The sequence below is a fragment of the Falco rusticolus genome, chromosome 3, assembly GCF_015220075.1.
Source record: "Falco rusticolus isolate bFalRus1 chromosome 3, bFalRus1.pri, whole genome shotgun sequence".
NCBI lineage: Eukaryota > Metazoa > Chordata > Aves > Falconiformes > Falconidae > Falco > Falco rusticolus.
The window spans coordinates 102,015,194-102,030,344 of record NC_051189.1 but is presented as its reverse complement, the minus strand read 5'-3'; the positions used below and the strand labels follow the sequence as shown (position 1 = coordinate 102,030,344).

General features: G+C 47.1%; 1 protein-coding gene across 2 annotated transcripts in view; it reads right to left on the bottom strand.

Annotated features, from left to right (window-relative positions):
- Positions 1-10,094: 10,094 nt before the first annotated feature.
- Positions 10,095-15,151, bottom strand: part of NFATC1 (nuclear factor of activated T cells 1) — a 111,637-nt gene continuing 106,580 nt past the window's right edge. For both annotated transcript variants that reach the window (XM_037381382.1, XM_037381383.1), the window contains exon 10: positions 10,095-12,664. In XM_037381382.1, coding sequence (XP_037237279.1) covers positions 12,615-12,664 — 50 coding nt within the window. In that variant the 3' untranslated portion in view covers positions 10,095-12,614. The remainder of the gene's footprint in view (positions 12,665-15,151) is intronic.

Below are 15,151 nucleotides of genomic sequence, written 5' to 3'. Positions count from 1 at the left end.
TTTTTCACTACGTTCCTGTCAGAGCTCACACATTACGGCAACCGAGCTGGCCAGAGAGCTGCCCTGGCAGCGTGCAGGGGATGTTTGCCATCGCTTTCCGCCATCCGCAGATCAGCCCGCACCGGGCTGGAAGCCTTCACACAGCGTGGGGCTGGAGGTTCATTAGGTTGTGGTTTTCAGGCTGAGTCTTCAGTGGACCAGTTAATAATGATGAAATTTCTGGTGTCAACTGCAGACCAGATGTTGCACCTCAGTGCCGTGCCACTGGAGGGGAGAGCTTTGAGGCGACACGGGAGGCTCTGAGCACTCAGAGTCACTGAGCCCGCGGTGTTTCTTGTATCCATGCAGGTGTTAGCTAGCCATGGAGTCCTGGCCAAATCCCATTCTGGCACATCACCAGCTCTGGCAGTTTACCTACTTGAAATCACCTCTGTGCTTCTAATTGCAGGAGTTGTTCCTCACTTCCCTTCTTTAGCAAGTGATCTGTGCATTAACGGCGGGGGGCTGCCTGCGGCATCCCTGCCCTGCTGCTCCAGCGGGTGGCCAAGCCATGCAGTCTCTGACATCCCTTGGGATAAGCAGCAGCCTCGCAGAGGGCCAGAAGGGAGCTGCCCCGCAGCACCAGACAGAAATGACGAAGACCCAAAGTGAGTCTGCAGCAGGCCTGCCCATGGCGGTGGGTGACTACAAACGTATTTAAACAAGCTGCCTGAGCCCTAAAACGTGGTTCCAAAGTAATGAAATGTGCTTGTCTGGCAGTGGCAGACATTGCCTTGCTTTCAGAGGTTGCTTTACGACTGCTAGCCTAACATAGCCCTTCCAAAACCTCCCCGCTGCTTTTTTTTTTTTTTTTCCCTTTTAATTATTAAATCTATCCTCAGAACGGCTGAGCCGAATTTTCAAACAGAATATTCAGGTCTTCTGTTTAGGGCTTTAAATGAACAATGAAATGCAAGCACATATTATTGTAAAGCCCATAAACTTCAGGATCGGACAGATAATGTAGGTACCCATGTTCGAAAACAGAATACTGAGAATTTTGCCAAGAAAAAACAATTAAAACAAATTAATCTCTGGTGGTGATTTGAAGTGAAGGAAAACTCCTAGGGTGGATGTAATCTTTTTTTGTTGGTGGTGGCGTTGCATCTTGGTTGGAGGCTGCTGCTCAGCAGCGAGCCGCAGTCAGCGAGGTCTTTGTTCATGTCTAGCGCTGCATAAAGTGAGCCAGGCAAACACTGGCTGGGTTTACGGCCCGTGGCCACAGGGACTTGATCAGGGCAGGCTTGGATCCACCGTGTTTAATTGCATCGGCAGAACAAGGAGGGCTCGAGACCACCGGGAATGGAGACGCTGCTCAGAGCTTTGGTAACGTCTGTAAAGTTCAGCCAGACAGGAGCAAAGGAGGATTCACCCCAGGCCTCACAGTCAGCGATTTGGCAGTAAACACTGAATGCAAAAAAGGCTGAAATACTAGTTTTTCCATTTTCCTCACTACATAGCCACTTAAAACATTCCCCCTCTTTTCTTTTAAATCTGGGAACCAGAGTGTATTCCCTGTCCGAAGCTCTGGACAGAAAACTCCTTCTGAAGCTTCCTTTTGCCCTTTGCTTTCCTTTTCCATTCCACGATGGAAACTATACAGGGGAAAGATTGTGCTGTAGCTACAGGTCTTTTAAAATAATTGCTTCATGCATAAATACTGATAGTCAGTGTTGGCTTCTATTTTTACACAGTGTAACTGAAAAATATAAACATAAAACTTAACAAAGAATATCATCCTAAAATAAGGAGCAAAATCAACCTCAAGTATAAAAAGCAATGACAAGAAAAAACTCAGGAATTATTTTGGGGCATGTTCCTTTCTATTTTTTCACTCTTTTATCATTATTCTTTCTCTGAATAAAGTCTCGACAAGGATTACTTTGGGAATCTTTGAGGCTGTGTAAATATGTATTGCTGCTAGGCTGTGAAGCATCCCAGCTCCGTGCAACACAAGCTGCACACTTTAGAAGGGTAGGACTAAAGGTAGCGAAGGCCACGGAATCAGAGTGAGTGGAGACTGGCTCTCTGTCGCAGCAGTATTGATGGCTAGCGAAGGCAGCAGCCAGCAATGGCCTGGTACCTCCTGGCAGAAGGTGTGCACCCCGAGGAGGGGCACCAATTTGCGTGCAGGAGCAAGTGGCAGGGACGTCTGCTTTGGGTGGTATCTGTGTTAGGAACTTGCAATATTGTAAGACTAGAGCCAGCATCATTTATACTAAATAGCTTTGCTCAAACCTTTCCAAGTGTGATTGTTGCCCCTGCGCTGAGACTTCCCCTTCACACTGTTCGGTCCCTCCAGGTTGCGGTCTGGGATATTGCAATGATAGAAGGATTTGGCCTCATCGGTTTGGTCCATTTGGGCAGCAGCAGAGAGCCTTCCTGAGCCCAGTGAACTTCACTGGCTGGAGAAAGGCTCCAGCAGCCTGGTGACAGTAAGGTCTCCCTGACTCAGTGCCTGCCGAGTGACTCCCTGGTCACCCATTGACTGCCTACCCGGCAGCAGGTGTTGCAGCCTTTCCCCGGGTGCCTTGCACCATCCAAACCGGGACCCCTCCAAGAGCCAGTGTATTTCTCTCTCCGGATTTGTCTCCAGGATTCAAACCAGCAGAAGCCAGAAATGGTGGGATTGCCACCACTGTGCTCCCTGTGGCATGCAGGGAAGTCACTGACCTGCTGAAGGCAGAGGAACAGATTGGGGGGACAGTGGCAGCAGGCATGAACTCAGACCTGCAGGTTCAGCCAGGCATTCCAGGTCAGGACAGCTGGCTCCTGGGCCTTGCAATGACTATCATCAGCATCTACAGACCCACGTACGTGGCCAGATGGAGCCTGAAAGTCATCTGGGATAAGGGTGATGCAACTTCACCTTCTCTAAAGAGCCAGGATGGGGATGGGGCGCATGCGCTTTTTTCTTCTGCAAGACAGCCAGTGTGCAGTGCAGCTCTGGCACTAACACTTTGACTGAAATAAGCTGATTTTCCTCTGTTCCCTTTACCCCCTCGGTGTTTCTTGCACAACAAAACTCTGATCCTAAAGCTCTGGAGAAATAGGAATTTGAGCCCAATTCTGATCTTGCATATTCTGGCATAATTCAGAAGTAACTACAGTTACACTTGTAGAAGATCAAAATCAGTCCAGTTCCTTTTAACTGGGCAAAATTGGTCTGCAGAAAGAAGAAAATAATCAAAGATGTGAACAATAGACCCAGCTGAAGAAAGAGGTGGTTTTCCTCCTCCGAAGTTCAATTGGTTTTTTTGGCTAACTCTTCAAATAATTGAAAAAATAGTTTTGTGGGGAGAAAAAAAAAAATCCCGTAGTACCTAAACATTTGGCATTACAATGCAAACTTTTATAGGAGAAAACAAAAATTGGAAAATTCCTATCCTCTGAAAATAGTACTGATACTGTCTCCAGTGACAACTTAAAAGACAGAATATGACAATGCTGGGATATGTGGTTTCACTTATAAAAGAGCACTGACTGAACTCCATTGAGTAATGTCAAGTGGATACTCGGAAAACAGACTTGAAAACCACTGCTCTTTTCCCATCCTGATGCGGCAGATCAGTGCTGAGGAGCGACATGCAGCAAGCAAGGTTTCTGCACACAGGCCTGGAGCTTCTAACGTTGCCCTGCTCAGTAAGCTGCAAAGCAATGGGGAGCTCAAAAAGCCCTCCGAGGGTCAGCGTCATGCTGCGCCTGCCATGTCTGCAGGTCCTGTCTCAATGCCCACAGCACCTAGAGGAGCCCCTGAAGGCCAGACCTGCCGGGATGCCAAGCTACAGGCAGTGAGAGAGGGACAGGAGGGGAGAGCCAGCCCAGGCACTGACTGGCTTTATCTTCCAGCTGAGTATTGGTCCAGATTAACTGCATGTGTGACCATGGAGGCTTCAACTCATTCCTTGCCATGATTATGAAGCATGGCTGTGAAGCATGAAAAATCTTAGAAACAAAGATATTTAGAGCCTTCACATAGTGCAGTCCAGTGCCGTGCCATGCAACTCCCTGGGCTTAGTAAACGGGAGGCTTCATGTGCAGTCAACCCTTGCACGCCCATTAAAGAAATGCCCGAAGAGGCTAAAATCTTGATTTCTTGGGTCAGAAAATCCCCAGAGTTTTTGGCAAAGTGCTGTGGCAGCTGCTGGGACCACGCCAGCTCTGCAGCAGCTCAGCAGCAGTGGGCAGCGTGTCCGTGGAAGCCAGCAGCAGGTGAGCTGCCTGGCAGGGGAGGCAAGCACGGGTATCCTGCTCTTCTGAGAAGCGCCCTCATGCTGGGCATGCCCGGCCAGGGCAGCCGCAGGAGTCCGGATAAAGCAATAGTGTGTAAAACCACAAACCCCAGGGCCAGGCTGCCGCAGCGTCTTTCCTCTTGACCCGAGTGGGTCAGACACATTAAGCTGATAAAGATCTGCCCAGAACGAAAAGGCCTTTCTGTGTTTTCCACCGTGGAGCAGAGCCAGCAGGAGCAACGCTCTGCAAGACCCTGCTGCAATCTGCATCGGGACTGGGGTGCGTCAGCAGGCGCCCCGAGGCGTGCTGGGCACCCTGCACCTTCCAGCCCCGCTGTGGGAAGGACACGTCGGGCTTTAGGGCAGCTGTGGGACCAGTAGGCAGCAATGGTCAGGGATGGGCTGGCACAGCGCTTGACCGCTGCTTTAGAGCTCAGGGAGCATACTTGAGTCAGCAGAAATGTGTGTAATTCAGCCACAAAAATGTTTTAGGGACACACTGTGTTATATAAGAAGTTATTTAACATTAATAGTCAATCGCTCTGTTTAACTCTTTAGGGCCTATAAAGCTCACCCAGGCCACATACATGTGAAGCACAAATGTAACAATCTTCCATCATTATTTTTAGCAACAAGTTTTACTTCTCTACTTATCTTTTGGCCCAGCCATGTATTTTAGAAGGGGTTGGGTAGACCAATTTTTTTTTTTTACTGCATCTAAGTTTTTATTATGCTTTTTACTACGTGGTCACCTGCTTCACCAATACACCCTGCTCAAGCAGTGGCTCCTTGCCCTCTTGGTTGCTGGCAGCAATACCAAAGGGTAAATCTGCTGAAGGCAGCATCCCTCCCTGCAAGATGGGACGCTGCTGGAGATGCCCTGGCACACTGTGCCTGCGGGCATTGCCAGAGGTCACCAGTGCCTGTTACCTTGCATTGAAGCAAGATGATCGTTGCTACTGAATGTTCACATGGATGTTCAAGTGACCATCAGCCCTGGGTCTGTGACAGGTACCTCACCACTGTGGTTCGGTGGGCATGTAGCAGTAGGGGGAGAGCAGCACCTGCTGCCCACTCACCCCACTGGTGCACACCTGTGTGCTCACACTCTACAGGTTAACGAACCCTGAAACTACTGACTTTCTAAATTGTGAGTAAGAGTTTTCTGATCTTGTTCACCACTCTTGAAATCAACTTTCTAAAGTGTCGAAGGCAACATGCACTGCAGGGAAAACCGAACCCGAAACTCCTACACCAGCCTACGTCTTCGTGTACGTGCTGGGCTTGTCATTTGCATGGCTGAGGTCAGCGGGAGTCATGTGAGTAGCTGCACAGGAGCACCCCAGAAATACCCGCTGCCTCCTGCTTCCAGGGGCCCTTCCCTGCTGAAAGAGCGGGTTTTCTCCCAAAGATAAGGAGGGACAGGGAAATGGTGTTGGGGTTCCCCTCCTCCTCCTCCAAAGAAGACATTGTTCAGTTGGAAAGTTAAAGAGAAAAGAAGAGTTTTCATACACCCACCTGCGCAGACTCATCCTGGGAGTCAGACAGAGTTTGCTCCCTCCCACGCACCACTGCTGCTGTGTACCCTTGGCCCTGGAGTCCATTCACCCCGCCCCCCCACGATGCTGGACGGAGAAAAAACCATAAACCTGCTTTAATTGCTCTGGCCGGCACCCTGCCAGAAGGAAGGTGACGGGTGGTCTCCCTAGGGCACATCCCAGGGCACCCTGGCACAGGGTTTGTTTCCACAGGTGCCCTGAAGTGTGGCTGTTCTCAGCCCCCAGCCAGGCGTATGCTCACCACCAGCAGCGGCAGCACGGGCAGGGTCCCACGGGCTGTGCTGCGGTGGGTCTCCCCTCCCTGCCCAGCCCATGACATCGCTGGGAGGGGAAGACCCACGGCTCCTGCTGCCTTGCTGGCAACCAGGTCAGTGCCGTGTGGTGCTTCTCCTCCTCTCCTCCTGCTCTTCACCCCTCCTCCAACACTTTTTTTTGCAACGCCATTTCCATCGCTAAATAACGGAGTTGCCAAGGGTTTGTCACAAGACATGGTGGGGATGGAGCCTGCCTGAGGGCAGGACAGGGTGGCTGCTGTGGGGCAGAGCAGGAGGCTCAGCATCCCTTCCTTGGCACCGCCCGGCCGGGCAAGGGAGGAGGAGCGCTTGCCTGGTGAGGTCCTTCACCGGGTCCCCTTGCACTGAAGCCCCTGAATCACCTGTGATGAACTCTGTCCCCTTTGCATGTGCAGCTGGCATCTCAGCCCCCTGCTGTGTGGGATGCCACAAGGAGCTCGAAGCCCAAAGGAGCATCCCGCTGTGCCGGCAGGGCAGATGGGGTTAACAACCAGAGGAGTGGCTGCCTGTGCATGGAGTGAGTTGAAAGCATGGGAGTAACTCGTTCAATATGCCAAAAGGTGTGTGCTCAGTTTAGTGTCATCATCTGAGTAGGGCCAATCTGGTTTATAGGATAAAATATACAAGAAGCTTATGGTAGAAAAAGAAATAATAAAAAGAAGAGATTGCCAGGAGGATGAGAGCAGTGGACTGTATCAGCTCAGCCCAGGCAGGAGCCCTGGAAGGGGGCCAGGGAGGCAGGAAAGATCCATGAGGAGTTTCCTGAAAAAAAAAACAAAAACAAACATTCAAGAAATTGGGCAGAGGCAGTATGCATGTGACGCTCTGCTCGGTGGAGAGGGAGTCAAGCACTGAAATATTTCCTGGTGAGGCCCAGAGGTCTCTGCTCTCCCCTAGTACCGTGAAACTGGTTTCACTGGAATGTCCCCCTGGCTGAATGGGAACAACACCGCATTGAATTTTGGGACTCCCCACCATGGATATTCTTGGAGATTTCACCCCTCAGAATGGAGTTTGTCAATGTCACCAGCACAGGACATAAAAATGCATCTGAAAAGGCAGACATTTCTCCTGGGACATCCCGGCGTGGCAGACAAACAGCCGGCGAGTCCCTGTGCCCCCATCCCAACCCGCCCAACAGCTGGCAGGTAAGGGATGATCCTGGAGCCGGCAGAAACCTCACCAGGAAGTCAAGAGAGTGACAGCAGCCGAGGCAAACCCGCGCTCAACTTGGGCGCCAAGGGCTTGCTCAGAAACATCTTCAGCATCACGGGCATGTGGTGGCCCCGGCAGCACGTGTAGGGCCTCCTGAAGCCAGGCAGGGGGAGCGATGGCCGAGGGGATGCCTCAAACAGCTGTATGTGGTGCATGACTGGGTGGCTGGTGCCACTGGAGCAGCTCTGGGGCAGTGAAGTCATGCCAGTGAACCGGCCATGGGGCTGAGAGACTGCCCTGGGCTAGCGCAGCTCTGCCACCGATACTCACTGTCACTGTTTGCTCTAGGTTATTTTTGACCCAAAAGCCCTCGACGTCAGCGGTGCTGGAAACTGGCTGGGTACGGGAGCTGCGGGTGCAAAACTAATTCAGAAGTGATGCTGGAAACTGATGCTGACGGCATTTTTGGAAACTCTTTCCCTGAGCTGAAGAAAAAAAAAAAAAAAAAGGGATTTCCTAAAACAACTGAAAATGAATTTGCCACATCTGTGAAGAGTGACTTGCGGGTTGCCTGACCCTGAAAGCAGCTAAGGAAGCACGACAGTCAGCAACTTTTCAGTTTAAATGACAAAAGCTAATGTGCCTATGGGCGATGGGAAGTGCCAGGTGTACTACCAGTTGCCTCATATTCCTGAAAACCCAGCCCTTTGAATTGTTAAGGCTCCATGAGTCTGCACGTACAAAAGTGCAGTCTCTTTGGCCAAAAAAAAAAAAAAAAAAAAAAAAAAGAAAAAAAAAAGAAGAAGCTGGGTTTGGAATTAAGAATGGCTTGCAATTAATGCCAACAGCACGAGAATCTGTAACTGATCTGCTCTGAATAAATTATCTGGCTACCTGAAAAGAAGACAATCAAAACCTTTATATTTTTTTGGAAAGAGGTTCAAAGAAGGAAAACATTAACTTGCTGAGAAAGAGGAAAGAATACAGGCAAATTAAACCAGGCAAACACGACCTCTGTATCAGGCAAGCGTGTGCAGAGGTGGAGAAGATGGGACTCGCTTTAGTTTGATGAGCAGTCCAATCACATCTTATGACATAAAATTAAACCATTTGTTTAAAAAAGAGCTACAGAAACCAGGAAGATCTTATGCTATTGACCTTAACACTCCTCTGTAATATACTTGATGAGAGGGATTTTGTTTTATTTTTACTGAGACAAATTCAATAGATTTACAGTGATGAATGCAATAAAGTTACACACATGGTGAAGGAAAGCTTAGCTTCGAGGCAGTACAGATCTGTCCAAGAAACTTAAGTCCTTGAAATTTGCCATTTTCAGCTGGAAAGGAAAAATCTCAGAGGCATGACTCCAGCAAGGCTATTTAGTCAAACAGTACCAGATGGATCTGTGGGATTCACCTTCTGCTTTGGTTATGAATGAAAGTAGTCAGCTAGAAGTTTGCTAAAGGCTCTTTTTCCCTACAGGAGTCTGGTCAAGATGTGGTTAACGTAGCCATGCCCAGGCCTGCTGCGCTTTGAGGAGGCGGTGGATGAGTGGAAGCGAGAGGGAAAGGCAGCTCGGAGGAAGCCAGGGAGCACCACGCTGAAGTGCGCTGCTTGGATGAATTCAGTTCGTGACCAGCCGTTTTGCATCAGTACCAAGCGATGCCACCGTCTCCGGGAGGCGCAGGGAACTTGTGACTGAGTTTTTAGTGTTTTCCTTTTTCCAGGAACCTCATCAACAGCATGGCTCACGCTGTCATGTGAGGTGTCAATATCACTATTTCCACCCTCTGGACAGGGCAGTGGAGGAAGAACATGCTAACCGGTCACCTCGCAGGAGCCGTGCTGTACTTGGGCTTCAACGAACATCTGCCTCTCCGCACCTCGTGTGGGATTTGGGAGCAGCCCCAGGGAAGCCAGGTGTGACAGAGCAGGCTGTGTCACCCTGTACTTGCAGGAAGACAAACCCAAGGCAGAGAAAGGTCTTCATTCAACAAAGGCTTAAATGCATACTTGTGTCGCTTCTTGAGGAGTTTTGAAAGGTGTTTCAATGCCTACCTAAACCTGGAGGGCTGTGGTAGGTGTGCTGTTGGGCTTAGGTACTTCGCAACCTGGCTTTGGTCTAGAAAATTCGAAGCAGCTCAGGTTTTCCCAGTGTTCCTGTATGATCTGTGCCATCAAGTGTGTCACATGTTGGTGCCAACGAATGCCCCACCTGATGGGGTGACTAGAGACCTGGGCCTGTGCTCAGCCCAGATCTGACTGAGCTGGCACCCTCCTGTCACCCTTCTCCTTCGCAGCAGAGCAGCGGTGGGGATTCAGGGGGTAGGACCCATTGTACAGGTGGGATCCATCGCCCCCAGGCAGTTGTGGGAAGCCAGCCCCTCCCGCAGCCTGTGGGCAGCCCTCCGCTCGCCTCCAGCCCAACACAAATGGCTCTGGTACCGACCCCGAAGGCCACGGATGCAAAGCCTACCCTTAGAACCCACTAGTTTCAGAAATAGTTCCAGGAAGAGCAAAAGAAGCTTTTGTCCAAGCAATATAAACAGATGCAAGTACTTTGTTGCATGGTTAATAAGGTAGTTTGTTTCACTGCCTAAAATCCATCCAGAAGGCTCTTTTTAACCATCAGAATCACCCCTGACAAAAGCTTTTCTGCACAGACCTATAAGGACTATGCTGTAAGTTCAGAGCATTGTGGCTTTTTGGTTTTGCTTTGTTTCCCAAAAGGGTTGATGAAAACCATTTTCATAAACTGACAGCAACAACCATAACACACGTACAAAAACAAGATAGCAGTCTCATACAGGAAATATTTCTGCTTTCATTTTTATTTTATGAATACATATACAAGAGATGCTTAATCTTCCATTATCCAGGCTTAAAAGTAAACAGGTTTGGTTGGTTGGTTGGTTGTTTTTTTCCAAAATAGCTTAGAGAAGGAAAATAAAAATAAGGATAAAGGAGGTGCAACATATCCAACTCATACAGTTGAAAACCTTGCTAAAATTACTGCTGAAATAGGAACATGTGGAGGGTGCACCTCTGTGTGTGTGTGTGTATCGTCCTGTATCGTAAAAGCCTCACCCAAGGTATTTATGTATATGAATAAGAAAATGCTTTGGCATAACCAGAGATTCCTCCATGCACACTCTGTTGACATTTCTGAAATACTGAGATAATAAAATCTGAGAATTATATCATATATCATTTTCTCTCCTTGGCAGCAACATCTTTAAATGCAGGGGGAAAATGAAGAATAGTCTGTTGACAAGAGACTTTACTTCCATACAAAGATGGTTACATTAGCAGGATGCAGCAGGATGCAAACAGCTTCAAATAGAAGAGATGGAGATATATATTCATATATATATGTATATAAAGTAAAAATGCTTATTTTATATCAGAAAAGAAGATTTGTCAAGGTAACATAAAATGAACCACTCTAAGACTAGCTTCCAGCAAAACATTTTGCTTTATTGGATCTATTTTCTAGCTACAAGTCAAGCTGACATCTGTCAAGCTTTTTAACTTTTCATATGGCAGTCTATAAGAAATATTTCATGCAATGTCTACAACGCTAAATACAGGGTAAATAACTGGGATTAAACAGCTGAAGAATAACAGACCATTATAAGGACCGATAACAGCATATTATGTACAGATAGCCATATTATATTCTCATGTCTTCACAGTAATGTGCAAATGTGACAAATATGGCTTTCATTTTTTTTTTTCTAAAGAAAGTAAGACATAATTATACAGAATAATGTTTTAAAACGCTTCGGAGGATTTCACCTTGTGAAACCTGTTCCTCGCCACTGCATGAGGTGGAGCCACCCCAGCACGGGAGTAGTTCAGCGCTATTTCCAGGAGGGGGCACAGATTCCTAAGGCACAATATTAATGTTAAACATTGTTAATTTAAGTCATGCTATTTTATTGTAGTTTTGTTTTTATCTTTTTGGTTATATGAAATAATAAGTTGTTGCTAGTTATATAATAAGCGGTTGATTGTAAAAAATACAATGTTAAAGGCTACACTACATGCCTACCTGTAGCTCCAGAAACATTAGCTAATCTGAAAACACACTATACAGCGCTGCATATTAAACCCTTGCGGTTTTTTGGTAATATTCTTCTTCATACATGTAGCAGAGAGTTATAAGGCTTCTGCGGAATAATAACATTATAACTGAACAAATATTTTACACTCTTCCATAATGGTATTTACAGTTACTATAACTCATATTTTGTCATTTGGTAAATAACATGTATCTTGTATGCATCCTTCTTGCCTATCTAAAGTGCTTGCTTAACTGCATGAGGAAAGAAAATGCATACCTGCTTCAGGTGCAACAAACCCTCAAAAGAAGTAGCTGAAATACTTGTTGTGGATCTGAAATGCATTCTCAGAAATTGAAATTATTGCTAAATTCAGTGCCCTCACTAGGCAATCATCTATATTATTTGTCATATATAAATATATGCATATATACTAGTATGTATGTACATGCATACACATTCATCTATCATGTAAAAGATAGATTTCAATTTTTTGTCCATCAACCTTTTTTATTTTGTGCTATTCAACTCACTTGTGCTATGACTGAAGCTGGATTAAAATCAAAATCTTAACATGCTACTACTAACAATCCTATGATTCATTAGCACGTAATAAAGACAATATGCAAAAGAAAGCTGAGATGATGACAAATCAGGAGTCTTTTGAAATGCACTGAGAATAAGGCAATAGGCTGTACATTACAGCAGAGGAAAAGCTGAAGAAATTCTGGAATTCATCCCTGCTGGAGTAGGGATGGCTACCCCTACTTTGCTGCAGAGTCCTATGCTTTTTTCCAATATCACTCTCCAGAAGGCAAGCTCTATAGTTTCTGCACCTACCAACACTTTAATGGTAGCAAATTCAAAGCTTATTAAAAATGCCCTGATGCCACAACCTGGTAAAATAAGGCACTTCCAGGGCTGTATTCCAGCGGTGCCATGCCAAAAAAAGATTAGCACTGGGAAGAAGCACTCAGATTTTGCTGAGTTTCCTAGTTTTGTCCCATGAAATGCGCCGTCTCGGAGCGTCCTCTCTCCTCTTTCTGTTGAGATGATTTTCTTTAAAGGAGCTGTTTCATCAGCTGAAGTTGAGGAGCTACTTCTTTGTAAGCAAGAGGTAAATCTTCAGTTCCTGACATTCAGTAAGGTGGAAGATCAGAGTGTGGTACCAGGCAATGTCTTCAGTTTATTCGGTATCTCTCTACTTGGGCTGACACGCCAGCCAAGTCAAAAGTGAGGAGGGGGTTCATACTAGGTCCGTATTGAAAGCTATGAATGGACATTGGTACTGGAAAGGTCATTCCTTATAATTTCATTTACTGCAAAGAAAGAAGACAAGAGAAAAGGCACTGATTAGCATCCCATTGCTGCAGGAGGGTCTCTTCAGTCCACAGCCCCCCCAAACTTGCATCCACTCCTTGACAGCGTCAGTACAACTCTGGACAGTAAGCGTAACATCACAAGGTAGCTTGTACAGGCTGATCACAGTGCAAAACAGCAGGATTAACCAAGGTTATCGACATGCTAAATACTGTGTAAAACCAGGCATCACATGAACAACAGCATCCTGGATCCTCAATTGCATCAAACATATTTAACATTTCAAATGAATTACAGATAAAACATTTCATTTGCTCTTGAACCATCTCGGAAATGTAAAGCAAAAAGAACCGCAGGAAATCTTAGAATAATCTACCCCTTCCATAAAAAGAGCCGTTTGAAAAGTATGTCACCCCTGGCAATTACTGATGGCAGAGAGCTGCCCGCCACCGAACCTGGGTACGTGCAGGTGCAATGCCTACACAGAATGCAGCTTCACGTGCTGGTTTTTTCCACTGTGGGATGACAGCAGGGAGAAAGAAAAAGAAGAAGAGAAGAAACTGCTGTGTGCTTGCCCATTCCCTGGAGCTTATAGTGCGTGTGAACAGGCACCTCCTCCCGTGGTGACCGGCACAGGCGGACATGCAGCCTTCGCTCCTGCCCAGATGGGCAGGTGGGAGCGACAGGCCAGTTCAAACCCTTGGCAAGAGTCAAGAGGAAAGAATAAACAAGGTCCACTATCTCGGCATCGGCTGGTCAGACTGCATCTCCACTGATAAAAGTGCTGTTTTCTTTATTCACGAGCCGTCTTTCACTCTTCTCCCCCTCCCCTGCAGATGATCAAGCAATACAGTTTCCCACACTACAATTACGGCCGTTTATCAGCTTGTGATTTTTGGCAGATGGACAGGAAATGAGTGAGCCTGGCAAAGGCCATCCACGCTGGCCTACACAGCATCCCTCCGACTTCCACCCGCCTCCCTACAGCCACTGCCACCACCTGATTTACATGAAGATAGACGAAATGCCATCACTAGGGCTATCGCCACTCCAGAGTTTCCCCGACTTTGCTGGGAGTGGGAAACACATGCCCACGTCATGGAAGGACCACGGAAAAGCCCATGTTTCCCCTTCCTCATGGGCTGCTGTTCACAACCATTCAGATAACAAAACCTGTTTACTGGAAAAGACCAAACCTGTCTAAAGCCAACTTCCTGAAGCAATTAGTAGGGTTTGGGTTTTTTTGGTTGGCTTTTTTTTTCTCTTTTCTTTCTTTTTTTTTTTTTTTTTTTCTGCAGACCTATTGCCTGTTTAGTAATTGCAGCACATGTATCAGTCAGGATTTGTGTCACAGGTCCTGGCCACTGAAAACCACTTCTGCCAATGGATACGCACACCGTACTTCAGAAAGGAAATATCAGTTGTGCTTGTAACTACCTATTTGTGGCAGCAAGCTAAGGGCGGTATGGAAATGAGATGTGAAGACAAAGCAGTTCTTTCTCTTGAGAGTGCTGTGGAGTTCATCTTCAAAATTACTGAACAGCAGAAACAAATGGCAGCAGCAAGCCCTGCTGTGTGGCACAGGCTGTCCTGCAACTCCAGCACTGCCCACAGTGCCACCCCACTCACAAGCTGCAAGGCTCTGGCAGCTTTCGGGACTGAGTCTCTGACTAGAATGCAAGCAGAGCACTTCTGCTTGGGATGATCTGTCCATGCTGCATTCGTAAAGATTGCTTCTTTGATAAGCTTCTCAAAGCAACGCTGGGTGTGCAGCAAAAACACACGGTGGTATCTTGGTGGTGAGCACAACAACAAAAGCAAATCCCCACCTGGGCCAGCCAGTGTCTTCGTTTCACTAACCCTCCCTCAAAGATTCTGTTATATCAAGTAAAATTAGAGATACTACTCAAGGCTATCTTTGGTCTTTGTACAGCTAGTTTGTGCTTAGAAACATTAAATAATAAATATTCACAGCCCTTCTGTAAAATGTGAACCTAAGTATCACCAGTATTTCACAGACAAGGACAGGGAGGTGGAAACACCAAGGAGCTCCCCATCTCAGTCAGGTATCTTGAATCTCAGACGGATGCTATAGCACGTGCTGAGCTACTCTTACTCGATTCATTCAGCAAAACTTTAAGAAGTAACATCCCCCAGCCCAACAGCCCATGCTTTCCCCTATTAAAGCGTTTAGTAAAAGTATTTCAGAAGCTATTTTTAAAAAAAGTATTTGATGACATGAGGTTCTAAGAGCCAAAGGTCCATCTCCAAAATTGGATTAGGCGCTCAGAGCTTCCCTTTCCAGCCACACTGGGTACCCTCAGCTGAATCCTCCATCACTCGAGTGCTGCAGGACATGTGGTCTACCCATGAGACAGAGTGACTTCTTTCAGCTGGGAGACCACCTGCCTTGGCTTAGCCCATGGGACCACCACAGTCCTTTGGCCAAACCCTCTCCAGCTCTCAGCAGCCAAGCCAACCTGTCC